The following is an 18,357-nucleotide window of genomic DNA, read 5'->3' as shown; positions in this document are numbered from 1 at the left end:
TCCCGATTATTAATTCAATAGCATTCGCGAACAACGGTTGTTGCAGATTCGACAGCCAACCGGGTCAATGGGAATTCCCGAATAGCCGCCGGGGGGTCGTTCGCGTCAGGCGAATGCAGAAATAGAAAATCTGCACCGCAAGCAAGTCTTGACCCCCCCACCAGCACCAGTCCACGACCAACAGCACGAAAGCCGATGCCCGAAAGACACCTTACTCATCTTGCCCCGTAGCATCCGATTTCTTCTTCTTCTTGATGACAAACCCGTGGTAAGGAAGGCAGGCCTCTCCCCCCAGAACGACGACTTCAATGTCCCAGTCGACGCCAGGACAGTTGAGGCGAGGCATGATGAAGTGCTGCGGGCGGTATGTGATGTAGAGAAACACGCCGTCATCCTTCAGAACACGAGACACCTAGAGCATACGCGTCAGCACCCAATCTCTCTCGGTAGGACCGGATACATGTAGATGAACCTCTTGGATATACGCAGCCGTATGCTCGACGACGTCGTCGGGGGGGCTCCAGGGGCTCCCGTGTATCATGGCGTCGAGCGTCCCCTTGTCAAAGGCAACGTCTATCGATCGCGATGGTATGCTGTCCATGTTGCACACATCGGCGAGCCTCCATTCTATGCCCTCGACGTCGGCATGCCTCTGGGACATGAGGTCCACGACGACGGGGGAAAAGTCGATGCAGAGCTGGTCATGATAGCCCCGCTCTGCTAGATCTCGCGGTATGGTCTGAGCTGGTCACTCAGCATGAGCCCATGGGGACAGCCTCTGGGTGCCAACTTACGCTGTCCCCTGATCCGAGGTGAAGAATCTTGGGGTTTGTCGAGGCTGGTCGCGCCTTAAAGAGTTTGGGTTCGAGAAAGGGTAGGAGGTCACCAAACGTCCGAAACCACTCGTGCGTAGGCTCATCTGTCTCGGCAGTTGAGTAACGCTCATTCCAATACTCTGGATGAGCCAGCCTCTCAATTTCTTGGTCGTTCATTTTGGTTCTCTGTCTCCGTCTCGATCTCCTGCAAGTAGAAACAGCCCGTTGTTGCACAAGGGATCGGCGAGGATACTATAAAAATGTAGTGTACATGTATCCGTATGCATACCTACAATTGCTGATATTTATGTGGTCCCGAGTCAGAAACCAGCCGCCGTCTCCAGCAAGGCTTGGAGTGCCAATCACGTGACTAAAACTTTGGCTGCCCTATATCGTGCCAGTTTCTAACCCGGTGATTTAAACAGATCCATTGGGGGAAGGGGGTATTTTCCATCGCCATATTGAAATATGTTCTGCCAATTCACCGAAACAGCGAGGCGTGTATACAGGGTATCTGAGAGTGTCCTGCCGCTTGGTAGGGGATATTTTGACGTAGAGTCCGATACCCGCTCCTGCGAATTTACATTAGGAGAAGGCGAGGAGACTGTGTTCCACGTAAGGTGATTGGAATCCTTTGAACTGAGCTGATGGATAAACTGGAGAGCGGTATATATTGGAGAGCGGTATATATTGGTTGATTATGATTTAATTAAATAAAACAGACATGTAGCGTTGCGAATATATGAAATTTACCCGTCTAGCCCCCTATCAACGCGTACGTACTTAGTAGTAGGTCGCCTTCGCCTGCCTTGTCATTTGTGTGCACTCGTCGTTTAAATAAAGCACATACACATCAAGCGTATGCCGTCCATCTTCAAGTGGGCAAGGAGCTTGACGCGCCAAACACCCTTGGTCCCAATTCGCTTTCCGACTTCGGGCTTTAAGGTTATTAGAAGAGGAGCACCTTGACGAATTCAAGGTCGATCAGTATTATCTCGTTAATATAGGTGATGTTTCTGTCTCTACATACCAGGTTATTGGGAAGTTGGGGCTTGGCACCACCGTGTGGTTGGCTCGGGACCTCGTGTACGTGCCGCAAGGCATTCCAACCTGACGCTTCTCAGCTCTCAACCTAACAGTCGGTAAATAGGAACCATGGGTACGTAACCTTGAAAGTCTGTACTCGAGACAGCGGGGACTGAGACGAGTTTCAAATTCTAGACACAATTGGCAAGGCAAACCCCTCACATCCCGGCTACCAACATGTCCGAACCGCGCTGGACATTTCGAGCTCCACCGTCCAGGCAGAGGCTATCATCATTCCTGCCTGGTCCAACGGCCAATGTGGGATATTTGGGATGATCTGCTCCGTCGAAATGACGCCGGACGCTTTTCGGAGCCTCTCCTCAAGGCCGGATTCGGGCACTTATTCACCGCTCTCGACTATCTCTATTCTAAGTGCAAGTTGGTGCACACATGGAGGCCTTACCAATAGAACCGCTAACTAGGTTACGGCCCTGCCTCTGACATATCTTCGCGCTACCAGACATCAAAGCATACAATATTCTGCAGGACATCGGGGATGACTGACGACCATGGCTATTCAACACGTGCCCATTTGGCTGAGGTCATCGGAGTGTTGGGCCCCCTGCCTCTAAATTTGCTAAAGAGAGGCCAGCGAAGTCATGAGTTCTTTGCGGAAGACGGTAAGACTATTCTTGAGATTTCCAAATTTTATATATACCATCGTGCTAAATCATGTTACTGCCAAGGAAAACGGACAGCAGATGTGAAGATACCGTCAAACGTGGGCCTCGAAAGCCGTGAGAATTTCCTTGAGGGTGAGAAAAGAGGGCTTCACGAACCTAGTGAAAGGAAAGCTGCAATGGCGCCTAGAGGACAGGAAGACGGCCAAGCAACTTGTACAGGATCTATAAATCAACTCGTGAGCTGGTCCAAACGCTAATTGCTTTCGGATTTCCAATCAAAAAGGTTAGGAAGAGAAACGAGTGGGTGTGCGGCTACTATGCTAGAGTTAGGTGGAAGGTATTTGTTGACTTGGAAAATTGGCTCGTCGAGCAACATTATTTGTGGACTTGAACTGAATGGCCGCTCGGCCCTTCTTACCACAACACCTTGCCCAGAACCTGACTACCGGAGATGAAGAATTTACAATGGACGGGACGGTTGGCCCTGATCAACGCGACCCGGCCACATCATCGACCTTGGCCAGCTTCTGGACGAATCCACAGGCCCATGGACGCCGTTTGATGTGTATACTATGTTGCCCTGAGCCTGCAGTCGGTCTAGAAGAGATCCAGCTGAACCAGATGTAGATTGGACAGGTCAGCAGGACCATTAGCATCCACATCACTCCCTCTGGCCGTCCACCGCCAGAGTAGGCGAGTCCTTAGAGGGTGCGTCGGGAAAATGAGTGAACATGTATTCTTCATCCTACTTTTACCACTTATGTATACTTCTAGATGAAGGCTAGAGATATCAATGTCGCCTAACGGAAGGCGTGACACTCTCCCCAACTAGGATGAATTCACAGACTTGAAAAAGACACATAGAAGTGATCATAGAGATCATTAATCATTATTTAAGCTCAAAATTAGCTAAGTATATATAAAAAGGAACGACACGCGAAACCACCTCCACTTAGAAATGAGGTGCGTTCAGCGCCAGGCCCATCAGGCAACCACCGATGAGGCCGGCAATAGGGATCGTCATGATCCAGGAGAAGACAAGGAGCCCAACCCGCAGCCAGTTGACCGCCTTGAAGCTACCGTTGCAGAGGCCAACGCCGACCGTGGCGCCCGTGATGCACATCGAGGTCGAGACGGGCAGCGAGTACTGCGAGAAGACGAGGACGGTGATGGCAGCGCCCATCTCCATGGAGGAGCCGCGGCTGGGGGAGTGGTAGGTGATCTTGTTGCCCATGACTGCATATAAAAGTCAGTAAAAAGTCCATGCTGAAAGAGTATCCATTCATTCATCTTGCACTCACCCTTCATGATGTTATAACCGTACGTGATGAACCCAATGCAGATAGTCAGGGCCGTGACAGCAATCTGCCACAGGGGCACGTCGGCCTCCTCGCCCGTAGCCCGCGACGTCGACCAGGCGCTGTACATGGCCGCCCAGACACCGACAGCGTTGCCGACATCGTTGGCGCCGTGGGCAAAGGACGCAGTGCAGGCCGTGATGATCTGGACAAACGAGTACAGGTACTCGACCTCGTTGGGGTACTTGGGCGCGTGGCTGTACACGCGCTCCATGCGGCGGCCCTCGGGGGTGCCGAGGATGCCGACCTGCGCGCCGTGGATGTCGTAGTGGAGGCCGTAGAGCAGCGCGGAGACGACCTGGGCGGGAAAGCGCTTGCACAGGGTGACAATGTTGTGCATCTCGTACACCGAGCCGGCGCCCATGGGGTTGGAGTGCAGGGTGCGCATGGCCCAGCCGAGGGGTCCACGGCTCTTCCTGAGCTTGGCGTGGTGGCGCTCTTCGGCTTCCTTGAGGAGGGCCTGGTAGTTGGTATGGCCAACCTCGGCCTGGGCGAGGGTTGTGGCCGTGGCGCGGGTGTTGGTCTGGGTGACGGCGGTGTTGATGTCCTTGCTGTCCTTGTCCTTCTCGGGGAGCTCGGGCCCAGATGACTTCTGGGCGGCCGTGGAGGACATGTCGGATTCGGAGCCGGAGTCGTCGTCGTGCTGCACGACGGCGTAGTTGGGCACCTTGGCGGCCTCAGCACCGGCGGGAGCGGGGCGGTTGAAGAGGAGCGGGCCGTAAATGACCTCCCAGAGCTTGAGGGTGTTATCCTTCTTGACGACCTTGGCGTGGACATAGGGCAAGAAGAACAGGCCAGAGAGGATAAAGAGACCGACGCCAACGCCCAAAACGACCGAGGCAATCCACCAGGCGGGCTTGTCGGTAAGGCCGAGTCGGGGGGAGCCCTTGTAGACGATGGACAGGGTGCAGACGGTGCCGGCAATGAGGAAGAAGAAGGGCGATGTCCAGACGGCCCAGTTCACGGGGCTCTTGCGGACGTGAACGACCATCTTGATGAGCATGAAGATGATGGCGGCGAAGCAGCCCGAGATGACAGGGGCCATGCCGAGCCCGGCAAAGATGGCACCCAGGCCCTTTCCTCCGTTCCAGCCCCATTGGACGCCCTTGGCTCCCGTGACAGCGATGCCAACACCAGCAATGGACGAGATGAGGGAGTAGGTGGACGAGACGTGAGCAGAGTGGCGCGTGCACCACATGACCCAGATGGAAGCACCGGCCGAGGCACAGGCAAAGGCGAGCAGCTGGACACCGGCATTATCATTGAAGGCCTCGATGGGGATGATGCCGTTCTTGATGGTCGAGGCGGTGCGGGCACCGACGGCTAGGGCACCGGTCATTTCGAAGACGAGGCAGAGGACCATGGCCCAGCGGTAGGTGATGGACCGAGAGGAGACACTGGTGGCCCAGGCATTGGCAACATCGTCTGTGATGGAGAATTGCATGTCAGCTTTGCCAAACTCATGATGAAGAGGGGACGGGATATCATCATACTGGCGCCATTGTTGTAAGCCTCGAGGAGGGCAAAGCATGTGCCGATGGCAAAGACGTAGGTGTATTCGTGGAGAACCATGTTGTTCTGGATGTACTTGACGGGGCTAGCAAGCAGCTAGGTGAGCTGTCGAGTTATCGACTGCGGTTGTCAAAGTCTGGCAAAGGTGGACGGAACTGCTGGTGATGGTTGACAGAGAGACAGAGAGAAGGACACGGTGGGAGCCGGCCTCGAGGATTATAAGGTGCAAGGCGGCAACCAAAGTCTGCTGATTCCCACCATGGCTGAGAGAGGCTCCAAGCCCCTTGAGTGAGAGGCAGCGAGCGGCGGCGAGAGGCAGCGAGAGGCAGCAAGAGGCCGCCGCCCCTCCGGCGCCCCTCTGGCGCCCCTCTGGCGAAACTCTGGCGAACATGTCGAGCAAAAGCTAGGCTTGGGGGCCCTTCATGATTCGAGAATGACCGGTTTAGGAAAGCGGCCACGGGTGTCGTTGGCCGTCATTCGCCAGCAGACGCCAGGGCTTAAGCATAAGACGACGGGAGGTCGAGGGGCTGGCCTGGGCCTTGGGCCTATGGCGGTGCTTGATTGTCCCACGTGGGCCCGCTTCTGCTGTGGTCCAGGCTGTTCCTTCTGCGGGAGCCGCAGACTCGCGTGTCTGTGCGTGATCTGTGCTTTCCCCATTCAACCCCATGGATGTGGCTTCGGCGCACAACTCGTGCTATGATGGATATGCCCTTTCACAACCTTTCATAACCCCCACCCACGTGCTCGCCGCTCTCAACGTGATTGTGTCGCAGAGACCCCGACCACAAAGGGACCACAAAGGGACCGACTGCATCTGCCAGAGTTGTGTGCTTCAAAAAGTGCCGTTCTTCCGGCGGCTGACAATTGACCTGGCCGTCTCATCCGATGCAACTCAGCCAACGCCGTTCACTTAAACACGTTTCTGCCATGTAACTAGGGTATGAGGACGCATCAGACCACGTGCCCGCTCAATGGAGAAATGCCACTCGTGCTCCTCGCCAGTTCTTCAACTGTATCTGTACGAGTAGCACCAGCTAATATTACCAATGTGTTGCCCCATCTCCACACTGGCATATGATGATCAGGTTCACGTTGTCACTAATGGGGACATGAGTCGCACGACATGACATGTGTTGTAGCCCCGATGCAAGGAAGGAAAATTGAAGACAAAAAAGTGTTCCTGCTTGACAAGGTGGCGCGGCAATACACTTTCGGGCTTTACTTTTAATCTATGTTTTTGTAGCCTGTTTCCCAGTAGAAACGGAGTCATTCATGATTGAGGTGAAAGTAATCTTTGTGGCTTTACCATGTTGTCGTCAACCACACCACACCACACGTATTAATAATTTTATAATGTATCATTATATTGTTGCTACAGGCAGAAAATGAGGTTGAACAGGTATGGACCATTTGAGTGTAGAAAGAAAAAACAAAATAAAACACACGAGTGGGAAGATGCACCAGTTGCAGATGGAGGAACGAATATTGTCGTCGAGTTTTGGTATAGGGTAGGTTGTGAAGAGCTCGTAGTACGAAAAGGCCACCTGAGATAAGACCACACATGACGCAATGTCACGGCAGTCACGTCGAGTCCCTGCATAACCTGTAGATGAGATCACGAGCCTCCATTTTCCCATTCCACATCCCCCAATCCCGGCAACCGCCGTGCTCACAACCTCCTCACCCTCGCCCATCTCGATGTGAGGGCCTACATAAACCACCTCGCATCTCCACCACCTCCTCCCCGACCACCATGGGCCGCGTCGAGAAGCTCAGCCTCCCCGGCTCGCTCCCCGTGCCTCGCACGCTCCTCCGCCCACGCCGCCTCCCCACGCTGGTCCTCACCACCGCTGCCATAGCCATGGGCCTCTTCTACCTGCTCCTCTCCATCGCGCCCTGCATGGTCGGCGGCGTCTGCTACCACGGCTACGCCAGCCGCTTCAGCTTCGACGCTGCCGACGCGCCACGACCGCGCTGGATGGCCGAAATCCCTGATGCCACCAACCTCACATCGCTCAGCATCCCTGGCACCCACGACACCATGACCTACAACCTGACCGACAACGAGGTCCTGCAGTGCCAGAACTGGAACCTGTCCGCCCAGCTCGACGCCGGCCTGCGCTACTTCGACATCCGCGCCCGCCTCGAGCACGACGACCTGCGCATCTACCACGCCAACGGCTTCACCGGCTACGACTACACCGACGTCCTGCTCGCCATGTCCGACTTCCTCGACACCAACCCCTCCGAGGCCATCGTCATGCGCCTCAAGGAAGAGGGCCGCCCCATCGGCGACGCCAACACCGTCTCCTTCGAGGAGGCCCTCAACCGGTACCACAAAACCGACCCGACCACCTCCCCCGGCGCCCAGCGCCACCTGTACCTGTACGACCGTATCGGGCCCATCCCCACCCTCGGCGCCCTGCGCTCCAAGATCTTCCTCCTGCAGAACTTCAAGACCCAGCACGACAAGCCCTACGGCCTCGCCTGGGAGGGCGATCAGATGGTCCTCGAGGACCTGTGGATCATCCCGGACGTCTACCACCTCGCCGACAAGTGGACCGCCATCCGCGACGCGCTCGAGAAGGCCGCCACGGCGCCGGATGATAATTCCAAGCTGTACCTGGCACATACGTCCGCGTCTGTCGGCGTGCTGCCCATCGAGGCGGCCGCGGGCCCGCTGAACCGCTCCATGGTGGGCATGAACGACATGACGGGCCAGTGGCTACGTGACTTTGTCGGTGCCGACGGCGCGGCCAAGACGGGGATTGTCATCATGGACTTTCCGGGAAAGAAGCTGATTGATGCCGTGCTGCGGTGGAATGACCGCCTGATCGGGGGCACGAGGTGAACGGCGGGCACCGCTTTCTATGCGGATACCGTTCACGCTCTCACGGATGGATAGAGAAAGCTGGATAACGGCCATCGGGACTTCAGGGGCCGGACCACCAGCTACCATGGCTTCTTGGAGTAACTAGATGTCTTGTTACATCTGACTTCTAGGACTAGAAGCCGGGCAGCCCCCATCACACAGTTGGCAAGTTGCTTTCACAAGGGCATAGCAAGCAGGCAATACGGCTGGGGCATACATTGTCCATCCATCATTCCACATACCTACATACGCTCATCTAGGATACATACGTGCCCGATATACATGCCCGGCGCAAAAGGAAAAGAAAAAAAACCAAAAACAAACAACCAATTAATAAATCCCAAATAGCCTCTTCTCGCCCCGTCGTTTCCAACTCCATGCTCCCCAGCTTCCCAGTGCTTTATACTATATAGCCAAGGTAATCCATAATCCGATGCATCATCGTTCATCGCGCGTCGGGCTCCCCTGCGGGCTCTCCTGCGGACTTCCCGCGCTCTCGATGCTGGCCACCATGCGCAGCACCCTCGTCTTGGGCTCCGGCCGCTGCATCGTCATGGTCCGCGCCGTGCCCATCACCGCGCTCGACCGGCCCCCGTCCGTAAAGTCCGTCACCACCGAGACCCGGTGATTGTTGTTGTCAGCAGGCTGGTCCCCCCTCAGCAGCCCGTCCTTCTCAGGGCCATCATCGTCATCGTCGTCCCCCTCGGGCCGGACCCCTAGATCCCCCTTGGTGTCCTCGAACAAGTCGTCCAGATCCCCTCCCCGTAGACTCTCCCTCTCCGGGTCCACAAACTCGGCCGCTAGTGGCCTCGCCGCCGCCGGCCCGGCCTTGACCGTCGCCGCCGAGTCCTCCTCGTCGCTGCGCAGGTCGTCGTCTGCGTTGACTACCCGCAGCCGCTCCTTGGGCACCGTGAACATGACCTGCACCATGCGCTGCTCCACCGCGCGCTCAATGTCCCAGTCGCTCTGCTCGCCGGCCGCCACCGTGCCAAACTCCCAGTCCCGCCGGCCCTGCTTCCGCCTAAGAAGCTCGCCGCTGAGGCCGGGCATCTGCGGCTCCGCGTCCTCGCTGACGCCGGCGCCGCCGTGCTGCTGCTCCCATGAGTACGACGATGGTGGGCCGTCGTGCGATTCGCCGGATGAGCTGGGCGTGGACCGGCCCGAGACGGAGAAGACACGGCGGATGGAGCCCAGCCAGCTCCGTCGTGGTGGCTTTGACTTGGATGGCGAACCCGGTGGTTGCGGATCATCATCGTCGTTCTGGTACTGATGCGCCGACGAGCTGGTGCCTCCCATCAGCAGGCTTGGGCCTTCCTGCTGCAGAGCGCCAAATGCCGACTTGGCCGTGTTGTAGCTGCTCGACGAGGAGCTGCCCGGCTTATTGGTGTCAGTGGGCGCGACTGTGGTCCCGCCCAGCAAGCTGGATGGGTTCACGCCTCTGCGGCTCAGCGTTGAATGTCGCAGGTCGCTGGGGGTTGATCCCTCAGAGAGGCCAGAGCCTGTCCTTGAATCGTCGTCGCGGAGCGCTACGCCGGAGCGGTGCGAGTTTCGCCTGGTCGGTGATATGCGACCCTGACGGCTGCCCATTCTAGCGAGCAGCCCGTCCGAGGCGTCGACGTCCGACACCCAGTCCTGCACGTCTGCATCGTACCTCCGGATCTCGCCTTCCGGGCTTGGTGTGACTGCCACACGCTTTTCCGGAGAGGGAAACAGGGGAGGAATCATGGTCGTAGAGGGCGTGACGAAGGGATCCGACGGCGCATCAGAGGTTGGCGTCATGGGCTCGTAGTTGTGCCGGGCGTGGTGCATGTCCTCCTCGTCGTCCTCCAGGATGGGATGGATACGTCCCGGCACCGGCCCGAAGCCAGAGCTGTTGGTCTGGGCAGGCATGTATCCCGTCCGGAGCTGTCGTGGCACCGGCTTCCTGGTCACGGAAGAACCGCTGCCCCCGGACATTTGCGCACCTCCTCCGTCGCACGCCGATGCTCCTCCCTTGCTGCCCCGGAGACTCTCGTACCCAAGCGATCGACGTCCGGTCTGATAGGGATCGTCTCCGCCCACGTACCACCCGCCGCGGCCCCAGCTACCAAACATGTCGTCACGCTCCGCCATCTCGTCATAGTCGTCGTTGATGAAGTGTCTCGCGTCCTGCGCCAGGGCGGCCACGGCGGCGTCCCGTGACACTTGCTTCTTCCTCTGCCGCGCCCGCCAGCAGCACAGCAGAACGACGGCAATCAGCAGGATCAAGCCCAGCCCCAGACCCAGCCCCAGGCCCAGTCCCAGGCGTTTTGGTGTTGGACCCGCGTCACCCTTATCTGGCGCCTCGCTGGACCCGTCTTCAGGATTGGATCCATCTCCGGTATTTATCGGGCGGATGTACGACGTGGACCACGACATGTCGGTGAGGTTGAGAAACCTCGGCGAGTTGAGGTCCGTCTGCCGCTTCCTCTTCGACGGGCCAATCTCCCGTCCACCGTACACCATCATGACATTCCCCGGGAGCAACGCCGCGCCGTGCCCATAAACACCGGCCTCATCAGGCTGCTCTGCGGGAATCTTCCACTGCCACCTGCTGTACGTCTCGCCCATCTCCAGCACCGCAAGCTGCGGCTCCGCCGGTGTGTCGACGTCGCCCACCCAGCCGCCCAGCACGACCACCGAGCCGCCATCGTCGCTCAGGACCGCCGTATGGCCCGACCGGCTGTACACATTGTCCACAGCCCTCTTGGCCTTGTTCTGGTGCTTGGAGGCCATCAACTCCGTCACACTGTCGTCCGCCACGGGGCCCGGAGCCTGGATGCCCACAAACGTCCACGACTCCTCGGGAAGACTCCACACGGCCGCCGTGCTCATGTTGATGAAGGCGTTCTGCGTGTGCCCGCCCAGGAGCACGTAGCCCGCCCGCTGCGTCACCGTCCCCGAGCGGTTCGTCTTGGAGGACGTCAGGGGCGTGAGGCTGAACCCGGCCATGGGCGTCCTGGGGCCGGCCGTCGAGGCGACCTTGACCGCGAAACTGTTCTGGTCGCCGCTCCCCAGCCTCTCTTCCTCCTCCTTATCGTCCGGAGCGAGGCGCAGCATCGTCTTGGTATAGTTTGCGCCGGACTGCCACGTCTCTGCGCTGGCGTCGTCGTCTTGGTCGGGGCACATGCCGCCGTAGGTGTAGATAGTAGGCTCGTCCATAGCAGGCGCGAGGGTCGAGGAGAAGGCCAGCGTGCCGCCCAGGAAGAAGGGTCCTCTGGACGCCTCGCCCCGGATGGCCACGTCCCCCTCGGCCCACCCCTCCTCGTCCGAGTATCTCCAGATGTCGCCCGTGGAGCCCCCGCAGTTGCCCGCGTACACAACGATGCTCCCGTCGGCGGCCCTGGCGGCGCCGAATGTCCTGGTCGCATCGTCGGTGTCTTTGTAGAACGGCAGCCCCTCCGTCAACGTCTCCAGCCGGCTGTTATCGTCATGGTCGATCGATTGGCTGTAGTTGAATGCGAGCAGGTCTCGCCCGCTGAGAATAAAGGCAGCGTCGCGCCCGTGGCAGGCCAGGCCGTCGATGCATTCGTCGCCCGGGGCGAGGATCTGCGTCGGGACGTAGGGCAGGCTCTGGGCGGCGGTGGCCGTGGCGAGGAGGAGAGATACTGATATGAGCGGGAGGAGGAGAGGGAGGCACAGGGGCGCTGCGCCGGCAAAGGTAGGTTTCATTCTGCGGCGTCCAAAGTCGCTCCTCTGCCAGCCCTAGATCATGATCGCGTGTCGTCGTCGTTATAGCGGCACTCGTGGAAACGGTTTCCTTCTTTGAGCGGTCGTTGGGAAAGTCGTTGAGTTTGGGGAACCTTATTCCTGGAGTTGGGACCGCCTCTAGTGGGGGAAGGGAAGAGGGATGGTCACTACGGAGTACATGGAAGTCAATTGATGGATCGGCTGCGTGGCCTCGTCCAGATAACGCGTGGGGCCTGTTCACCCTGGTGCCAGTGGTCAGTCACAGGCATCCGGGTCGGCGAGGGCGGGGCCAATCCGGTGAGGATGGATGGTGTGGTCACTGCGGTGGTCACTGCGGTGGTCACTGTGGTGTTGCTGGGTGCTTGCTGGGCGCTTGGGGGGCCCGTTCCAAGGTTGTTTACTGGGGGGTTGCCCCAGCGACACCAGCCTTGCCTTGGTGGCACGGCTCACCCAGTTCATCCACTGGAACGCCCACCCCCAAGCCACTGCATCCTCTGGGCCTGACCGGGAAGGTTCCAATGCTGTCGGATGCCAATCGCGACCAGGTTACATTACTAAAGCGAGCGGAATGTGCTGAGATGCTACTCGTGATTCACGTTGCACGTCCCGTCTCGCTCCTTGGCCGAGTCTAGACCCGCTGTGTGTTCAGTTCCTCTGTTTATGGAGACATGGACAATCATTTGAGGATCGACGTGGTCGCTGATCCGGGGGCCCATCCGCGCGATCGCGGGGCCTGGGTTAATCAGCATCCTTACAATCTACGGCTACATAATGGACTGTGTGTCACTGTGTGGGCAGTGGACACTTGTGGCTCTGGTGGGAGGCTGGGAGGCTGGCAGAGCGGGAGGCTGGCCCATCGCCAACAAGGGCCCCCTGGCTGCATGCACATGCACGAAACAGGGAAATGCATCATGGCGGGACCCGAGTGTTTGACTTTGTTCGCAAAACTTGGTTCACCAGCAGGAAATGGATTGACTAGAGCAGCTGCATCACGATTCGGCAGTTCGCCGGTACTCGTAGTATTGCATCCTCATAGTACGGATACTCCCTGATGAGACCGTCCCGGCATCAGCCGCTCTCCATTGAAACCAGCATGATTTGTTATGATACCTTGGATGGCCTGGTAAATAAATACCCTCCCCCTCCCATCCAAGCAGACCCACGTAGGACCCTGATAAGTCTTGTAGTGCTGTCTCAAGTACATCGCTGCGACCGGTAGTCAAGAATGGGTAAATATGAATTAATATTAATGGCACGCAACATTTAGATAGTCCAACATGTTCGTCTGCCGTTCTGAAATAGGTTCAAGAGATCAAGCCTTCCAACCAACTCGTCTAGTAACGACGTCCATGCCTCCAGTATCCAGATACCCTGCAATCAGGGACAAGAAATGAAAATAAGAATTGGGTATCAATGAGTCATAGTTTAATAGTAAATCTTCTCGCTCCAGATGGGAGGGCGGGCAGTCTCCGAGTCCCACTGGATCTTGTTCTTGTCATCCAGCGTGGCTGCCTCGTCGCTGATGGGGATGACCTTGCTGGTGACGGCAACCTCCTGCTTGGACACACCCAGGGGGTCCCGGGGAATCCAGAGAATCGGGGTCGCGCTCGTCACCGATGGCGGCCAGTAGGCGTTGGCCTCGTCCTCCTCGCTGTAATCGAGGGGCATCGAGACAATGTCCTCACGGGGCACCATGTTGCGGAGCGTCGCGTAGTCCGCATAGATCCACGGCTTGAGGAACCTGGTGATGAAGTTGCCCTTCTTCCCGGGTTCCATAGGAGAGCCGCCGGGAACAAGGCTCTGGATATTGAACCGTCCGTTCGTCTCCTTCTCCTTCGTGACAGCCTTGGTGCCGGATTCCTCGTCGACTTCGGCTTCTGATCCAGCCGCACGGCGAGCCTGGTAGAGCTCCTCCTCGACCTGGAGCGTGCGGGGAAGGCCATACAGAAGCGGGCCGAGCGACCTGTTGAGCGTGATCTGGAAGAGGATAGTGAAGACGAGGAAGATGCCCATGAGAACGGCGGGGCCGGGGGTCTTGGACACCGCAAACATGCCAACCATGCAGACCTCAGCCAGGTAGATACCGGCAAAGAGCTGCTGGAGCGCACGGGGGTAGAACAGACCCCGGGTGTCAACCTGAGTGTCCGAGACAAAGAGGATGTTGTAGCGGTAAGCTAGGTAGTACAAGGCCATGGCAAGGGTGGCCCAGAAAAGCATCAGAGGAGCAATGACGGCAAAGGTAACACCTGGGTTGGAGATTAGCGTGTATTCAATGAGCAGCGGAAACAATAGCACATACTGATGACGGCAATGGTCGTGTAGACGGGAAGCACACTTCCCCACATGATAGCACTGAGGCTGGTCCACTTGGTGTACATGGCGCGAGGGGTCCCGGCCAGGAACTTGTACATTAGGTTGAAGATGACGCAGCCAACCACCTGCGTCATGACGCCAGTCGCCACGGTGACACCCTGGAGGATAAAGTAGGAGATGTAGAAGTTGGATGAAGTGGGGATCGCGGAGGCCAGAGTCGTAAAGACACTGCCTGGATCCTGGGCGATCTGCACGATAGCAGTCGATGCCGAGTCGGTGATGGTGCGGATGAGGAAGACCTGGAGGAGCTGGAAGAAGAAGTAGGCGTTCTGGCAGAACAGCTCGACACGCGACTCCGAAACCTCTCCGGCGAACCTGGCGAACATGCGCATAAAGACCGGGACAAGGCTCATGAGGATGGACAGGGCGACTGCGGGCAGCAGGCCGGAGACGACACCCAGGATGATGTCGGGAATCTCCTGGATCCAAGTGAGGCCAGGCAGATTCTTGAGCGTGTTGACCTGCGAAATAATACCCACGATACCGACCGGGATGGCCCAGAATATGATGAGGATGGCGATGAAGAAGTAGGAAGCATAGCGGCGGATGATCCTCTGCCACCAGGGGATGTTGAGGTTGCTCCAGATGACCTCTTCAGGCTTGATGCCGATGACCTTGGGCGCCATGTGCAGAGCATGGTGGTGAGAGATGACCTGGAAGGCAGCCTGGGCGTCGGACTGGTGGTGGAACTCGATAAAGACGGCGTTTTGCTTCTTGTAGTTACCAGCGAAGTATTCGGACTGCGCAGCCTCGACCTTGGGAACAAGCTCGTTCAGCTCGTCGCGGCCCCATTCGATGGTGTTGACCTTCTTCCCGATGAGACCCAGGAGTCCGAGGCGGTGGGAGGGGCGCATCTTGTCGGTGATCCAGCGGGCGGTGATGTCTCCCTGCTCAACATCCTGGCCCTCGGGCGCCACCTGAGGGGCCTGGCCGGACTTCTTGGCAGACTTGATACGCTCCTTGTTGACAGTCTTGAGCAGCTTGATCTCGCCCTTCTCGAGAGTCATGGCTGTCTTGTCGCGCTCCTCGACGAGCTTGTCCAGCTCCTTGGTATCGCCGGCGATCCAGACATGCTTGACGGCGTCCTCGCCAAAGGTCTGGCGGAGGCGGACCTCATCAAGGTAGTCATCGGGGACGGCAGTAAAGAGAACAGTCCGGGACGAGATGCGGTTGGCGTACTGCGGCGTCAGGAGGTAGGCCTGGCGAACATTGATGTAGAAGATGGACTCGCGGGTGATCATGTACATGATGAAACCGTAGACGAACCAGCCCACAAAGGTGTGCGCATAAAATCGGTTGTACTGCGTGTCAATGTTGATATTGCTGTACGAGAGGATCTCGAGCTGGGACTGGTGGTTGCCGCCGGTAGCATTGACCGGGAAGAGGATGACCCAGGTGACGACGAGACTGACGAAGCAGATGGTCGTGCAAACTCGGAGGAAGCGCAGGAAGAGGTAGGAATCGAGACTCTGGTGCTGGAGAGCGTAGACGTCCGGGATCTTCCAGAAGGCGCCGATCCAGTTCAGGAAGCCCTTGGGCAGCTCGGGACTCCGTTCACTTCGAGGGAGGGTCAATTGCATTGTTCCCGGGCGCAATTGACTACGGGAGGGGACTTACTTTTCGCGCAGAGAGCCTAGATACGTTCTGGGCGCGTAGAAGCGGCGCTGCGAGTAGCGAAAGATGAGGAAGAAGATAAGGTAGCAGGCGCTGACGATGAGCAGGGGCACAAGAGTGCTAACCATGCCTTCAAGACGTTAGCTGGCAATACAGATGGGCGCATTGGGTGCCTTGGAGAAGGAAACTGACCCGAGAGGGACTGCGGCTTCTCGTCCCTGGCCTCTCCCTGGCTGTCATCCTTGGGGAGGTTCTTGTTGATCCAGTCGATGAAGCCGCTCATGATGGCGGGTCGGGGCTGCGCGTCGCCGCAGCTACGATGCAATGGGTGAGTATAACTTAATGAGAGTCGAGTTGGCGATGAAGAATAAGGAGAAGGAGAAGGGAAAAAATTGCCAGCGGGTGGAGGAGAAGTAGAGCCCGATGAGAGCTGAGGTCACCACTGAGAAGGCGAGGAAGGTGGGAGGCACGCGATAAAAACCAGGTCTACGGTGCAGGAGCGGAAGGCGACAGATTATTACGTATTGGTACTAGCAGAGGTGGCACCTCTTCAAATTTGAACTAAGCGCATCGGAGAGAGGGACCCGTCGATCGGAGGGCCGAACGGAAGGGAAGAAAACCCTGATCGGTGATGGGTTGGATATGAATCGGACTAAGGCAGGGTCTAGGTAATAGTTGGCGGTCACAGACTCACGGAGCTGTCGTGACAATCGCAGCCAGTGGACTGCTTCGGGCGGCAATAAGTCAAGTGTCTCGGATGGACGAGACAAAACAGACCCGGGACCTGGAGCCGTCACCCCGTAATGGGGTAAAGCAGGAGAAGGGAGGGTGAATACGAGTACTAACTAGTATGTAACTTGCCGAGAAGAGATGTCTCTTTCTGTTAAACTGTACGTATTAGTATCAACTCACGGATCGAGGTAATATTACTTTGAAGCACCACCTTGGCTTGTGATCTGGAGCACACCTCACCTCTCTCCATATCTCCAGTTCTTCACCACTCAGGGTCAGGGCAAATCTGTGCTCGGGGACTCCAATAAGACCCCACCCACGGTCGGAGCTGCACAGGCCATAGGCCCATAGGGCGCATGGCGGCAGCCAGAAAGACCCCTGTCCAGCTGGACCTTGGTGGCACGGGCGGGCCTGGACCAGTGGACCACCAATGTCAGCTAGTATCAGCCCAGGGCCCAGCGCGCTCCTCACAGGTGCTAAAAAGGCTGCAAAAAGGTGCTTGGTCAATGGTTGCCGTCCGTTGCATTGGATCGCGCATCTATTTCAGCTAGCGCGGGGGATGGAGATTTACGGTTTTACGGTTTTACTACTCGTACGGCATCTCCCACGTTTGATGTCGCTAGCAATATTACTAGCATATAGTAGAGTTGGCGCGGGGCGCGCCACGCTGTGCACAGGCTCGGTCAGGCCGTCGGGTGCATGACTAGGTACTGAAAAGGCAGCCTGCAGACAGCCTGCCAGCCAGGTCAAACAGGATGAAGCCAGCCGTCATCTTGCTGTTCAACTGGGTTTAACAACAACCTGTTGGCTAGATGCATGAATTGGACGGTTAGACCGACGTCCATGACGCTAACGTGGATCCATCTGCGCGCGCCCCTCAAGGCCCTCACCGCGCCGACGCGCCCAGCTGGGCATGGTGGGCTCAGTGGATTTCAGTGGGCTGCGTTGGCTGTGTTGGCTGTTCACCTCACGCTGTTGATCGCTGAATCGCTGAACCGCCGCTGACGCCCCTCCCGGCTGCCCCAGTGGGCAGTGACGCTATTCGAACCCGCCATGCATGTCTCGGCGCCAGAGCAATCTGGAATTCTGGATCTCCGGTGATGCTGGTGTGGCTTTTCTGCCTCCCAATCCTTGCATGTCCTCGTCACCTTTTTGACAGTTCACAATTTGACTACGCAAATCGCTACCATGAACTCCAGTATGCAGGAGTGAAGTCGGAAGTATTCACTGCGCCAGTGATGTCACCGCCAAAAAACATGCTCATTAACCTCGCCACCGTCTCAACCACCATCAGGCAGCATCCTCCCCTGGCTGTGAAACAACCCGAAGCCCAACCTCCTCAAACATGAAGTAAGTGTGCATGTTGTTCCCTTCCCGAGCAGCTACCGATAAAACTTTCGTGCCCTCCTTCGCGTCTCTCCCAGCCAACGACCATTGTTCTTCGCGCAGCAAGCTTTGGCACCAACGGCACTTCGAAGTCCCCCCCACGTGACCCCCTGCCTGGTATCCCCGTCTAGGAAAAGTGTCCCATTAGTAGAGGAACGCGGCGAATACTGATCGACCAAGCGTGACTCGCGACAGAAAAGCCTTTATATCCAGGATAAACTCGAAAGTTACCACGCCTGGTCACCAAGCCTGCCAAGCGACGCTGGTCGCACCACCTT

The 18,357-nt window shown here is 57.5% G+C and overlaps 5 protein-coding genes across 5 annotated transcripts; 1 reads left to right on the top strand and 4 right to left on the bottom strand.

The window, feature by feature from the left end:
• Nucleotides 1-211: 211 nt before the first annotated feature.
• Nucleotides 212-992, bottom strand: ACO1O0_008492 (S-adenosyl-L-methionine-dependent methyltransferase; the record flags this gene model as incomplete). Its single annotated transcript, XM_083197856.1, has 3 exons — nucleotides 212-412; nucleotides 473-739; nucleotides 795-992. The coding sequence occupies 3 exons, from the start codon at nucleotides 990-992 to the stop codon at nucleotides 212-214; spliced, it is 666 nt and encodes a 221-aa protein (XP_083047324.1).
• Nucleotides 993-3,476: 2,484 nt separating this feature from the next.
• Nucleotides 3,477-5,454, bottom strand: ACO1O0_008491 (phosphate transporter; the record flags this gene model as incomplete). Its single annotated transcript, XM_083197855.1, has 3 exons — nucleotides 3,477-3,760; nucleotides 3,826-5,307; nucleotides 5,376-5,454. The coding sequence occupies 3 exons, from the start codon at nucleotides 5,452-5,454 to the stop codon at nucleotides 3,477-3,479; spliced, it is 1,845 nt and encodes a 614-aa protein (XP_083047323.1).
• A 1,693-nt stretch (nucleotides 5,455-7,147) lies between these two features.
• Nucleotides 7,148-8,245, top strand: ACO1O0_008490 (PLC-like phosphodiesterase; the record flags this gene model as incomplete). The annotated part of the gene is made up of 1 exon (XM_083197854.1): nucleotides 7,148-8,245. The coding sequence occupies one exon, from the start codon at nucleotides 7,148-7,150 to the stop codon at nucleotides 8,243-8,245; it is 1,098 nt and encodes a 365-aa protein (XP_083047322.1).
• A 459-nt stretch (nucleotides 8,246-8,704) lies between these two features.
• Nucleotides 8,705-11,956, bottom strand: ACO1O0_008489 (uncharacterized protein; the record flags this gene model as incomplete). Its single annotated transcript, XM_083197853.1, has 1 exon — nucleotides 8,705-11,956. The coding sequence occupies one exon, from the start codon at nucleotides 11,954-11,956 to the stop codon at nucleotides 8,705-8,707; it is 3,252 nt and encodes a 1,083-aa protein (XP_083047321.1).
• Nucleotides 11,957-13,399: 1,443 nt separating this feature from the next.
• On the bottom strand, nucleotides 13,400-16,244 carry PHM7 (uncharacterized protein; the record flags this gene model as incomplete). Its single annotated transcript, XM_083197852.1, has 4 exons — nucleotides 13,400-14,220; nucleotides 14,274-15,904; nucleotides 15,965-16,091; nucleotides 16,154-16,244. The coding sequence occupies 4 exons, from the start codon at nucleotides 16,242-16,244 to the stop codon at nucleotides 13,400-13,402; spliced, it is 2,670 nt and encodes an 889-aa protein (XP_083047320.1).
• Nucleotides 16,245-18,357: the final 2,113 nt, after the last annotated feature.

Source organism: Amphichorda felina (genome assembly GCF_050947745.1).
Source record: "Amphichorda felina strain 45539 chromosome Unknown scaffold_8, whole genome shotgun sequence".
Lineage (NCBI taxonomy): Eukaryota > Fungi > Ascomycota > Sordariomycetes > Hypocreales > Bionectriaceae > Amphichorda > Amphichorda felina.
Note: the sequence above shows the minus strand (reverse complement) of the source record. Positions and strands in the feature narration are given on the sequence as shown.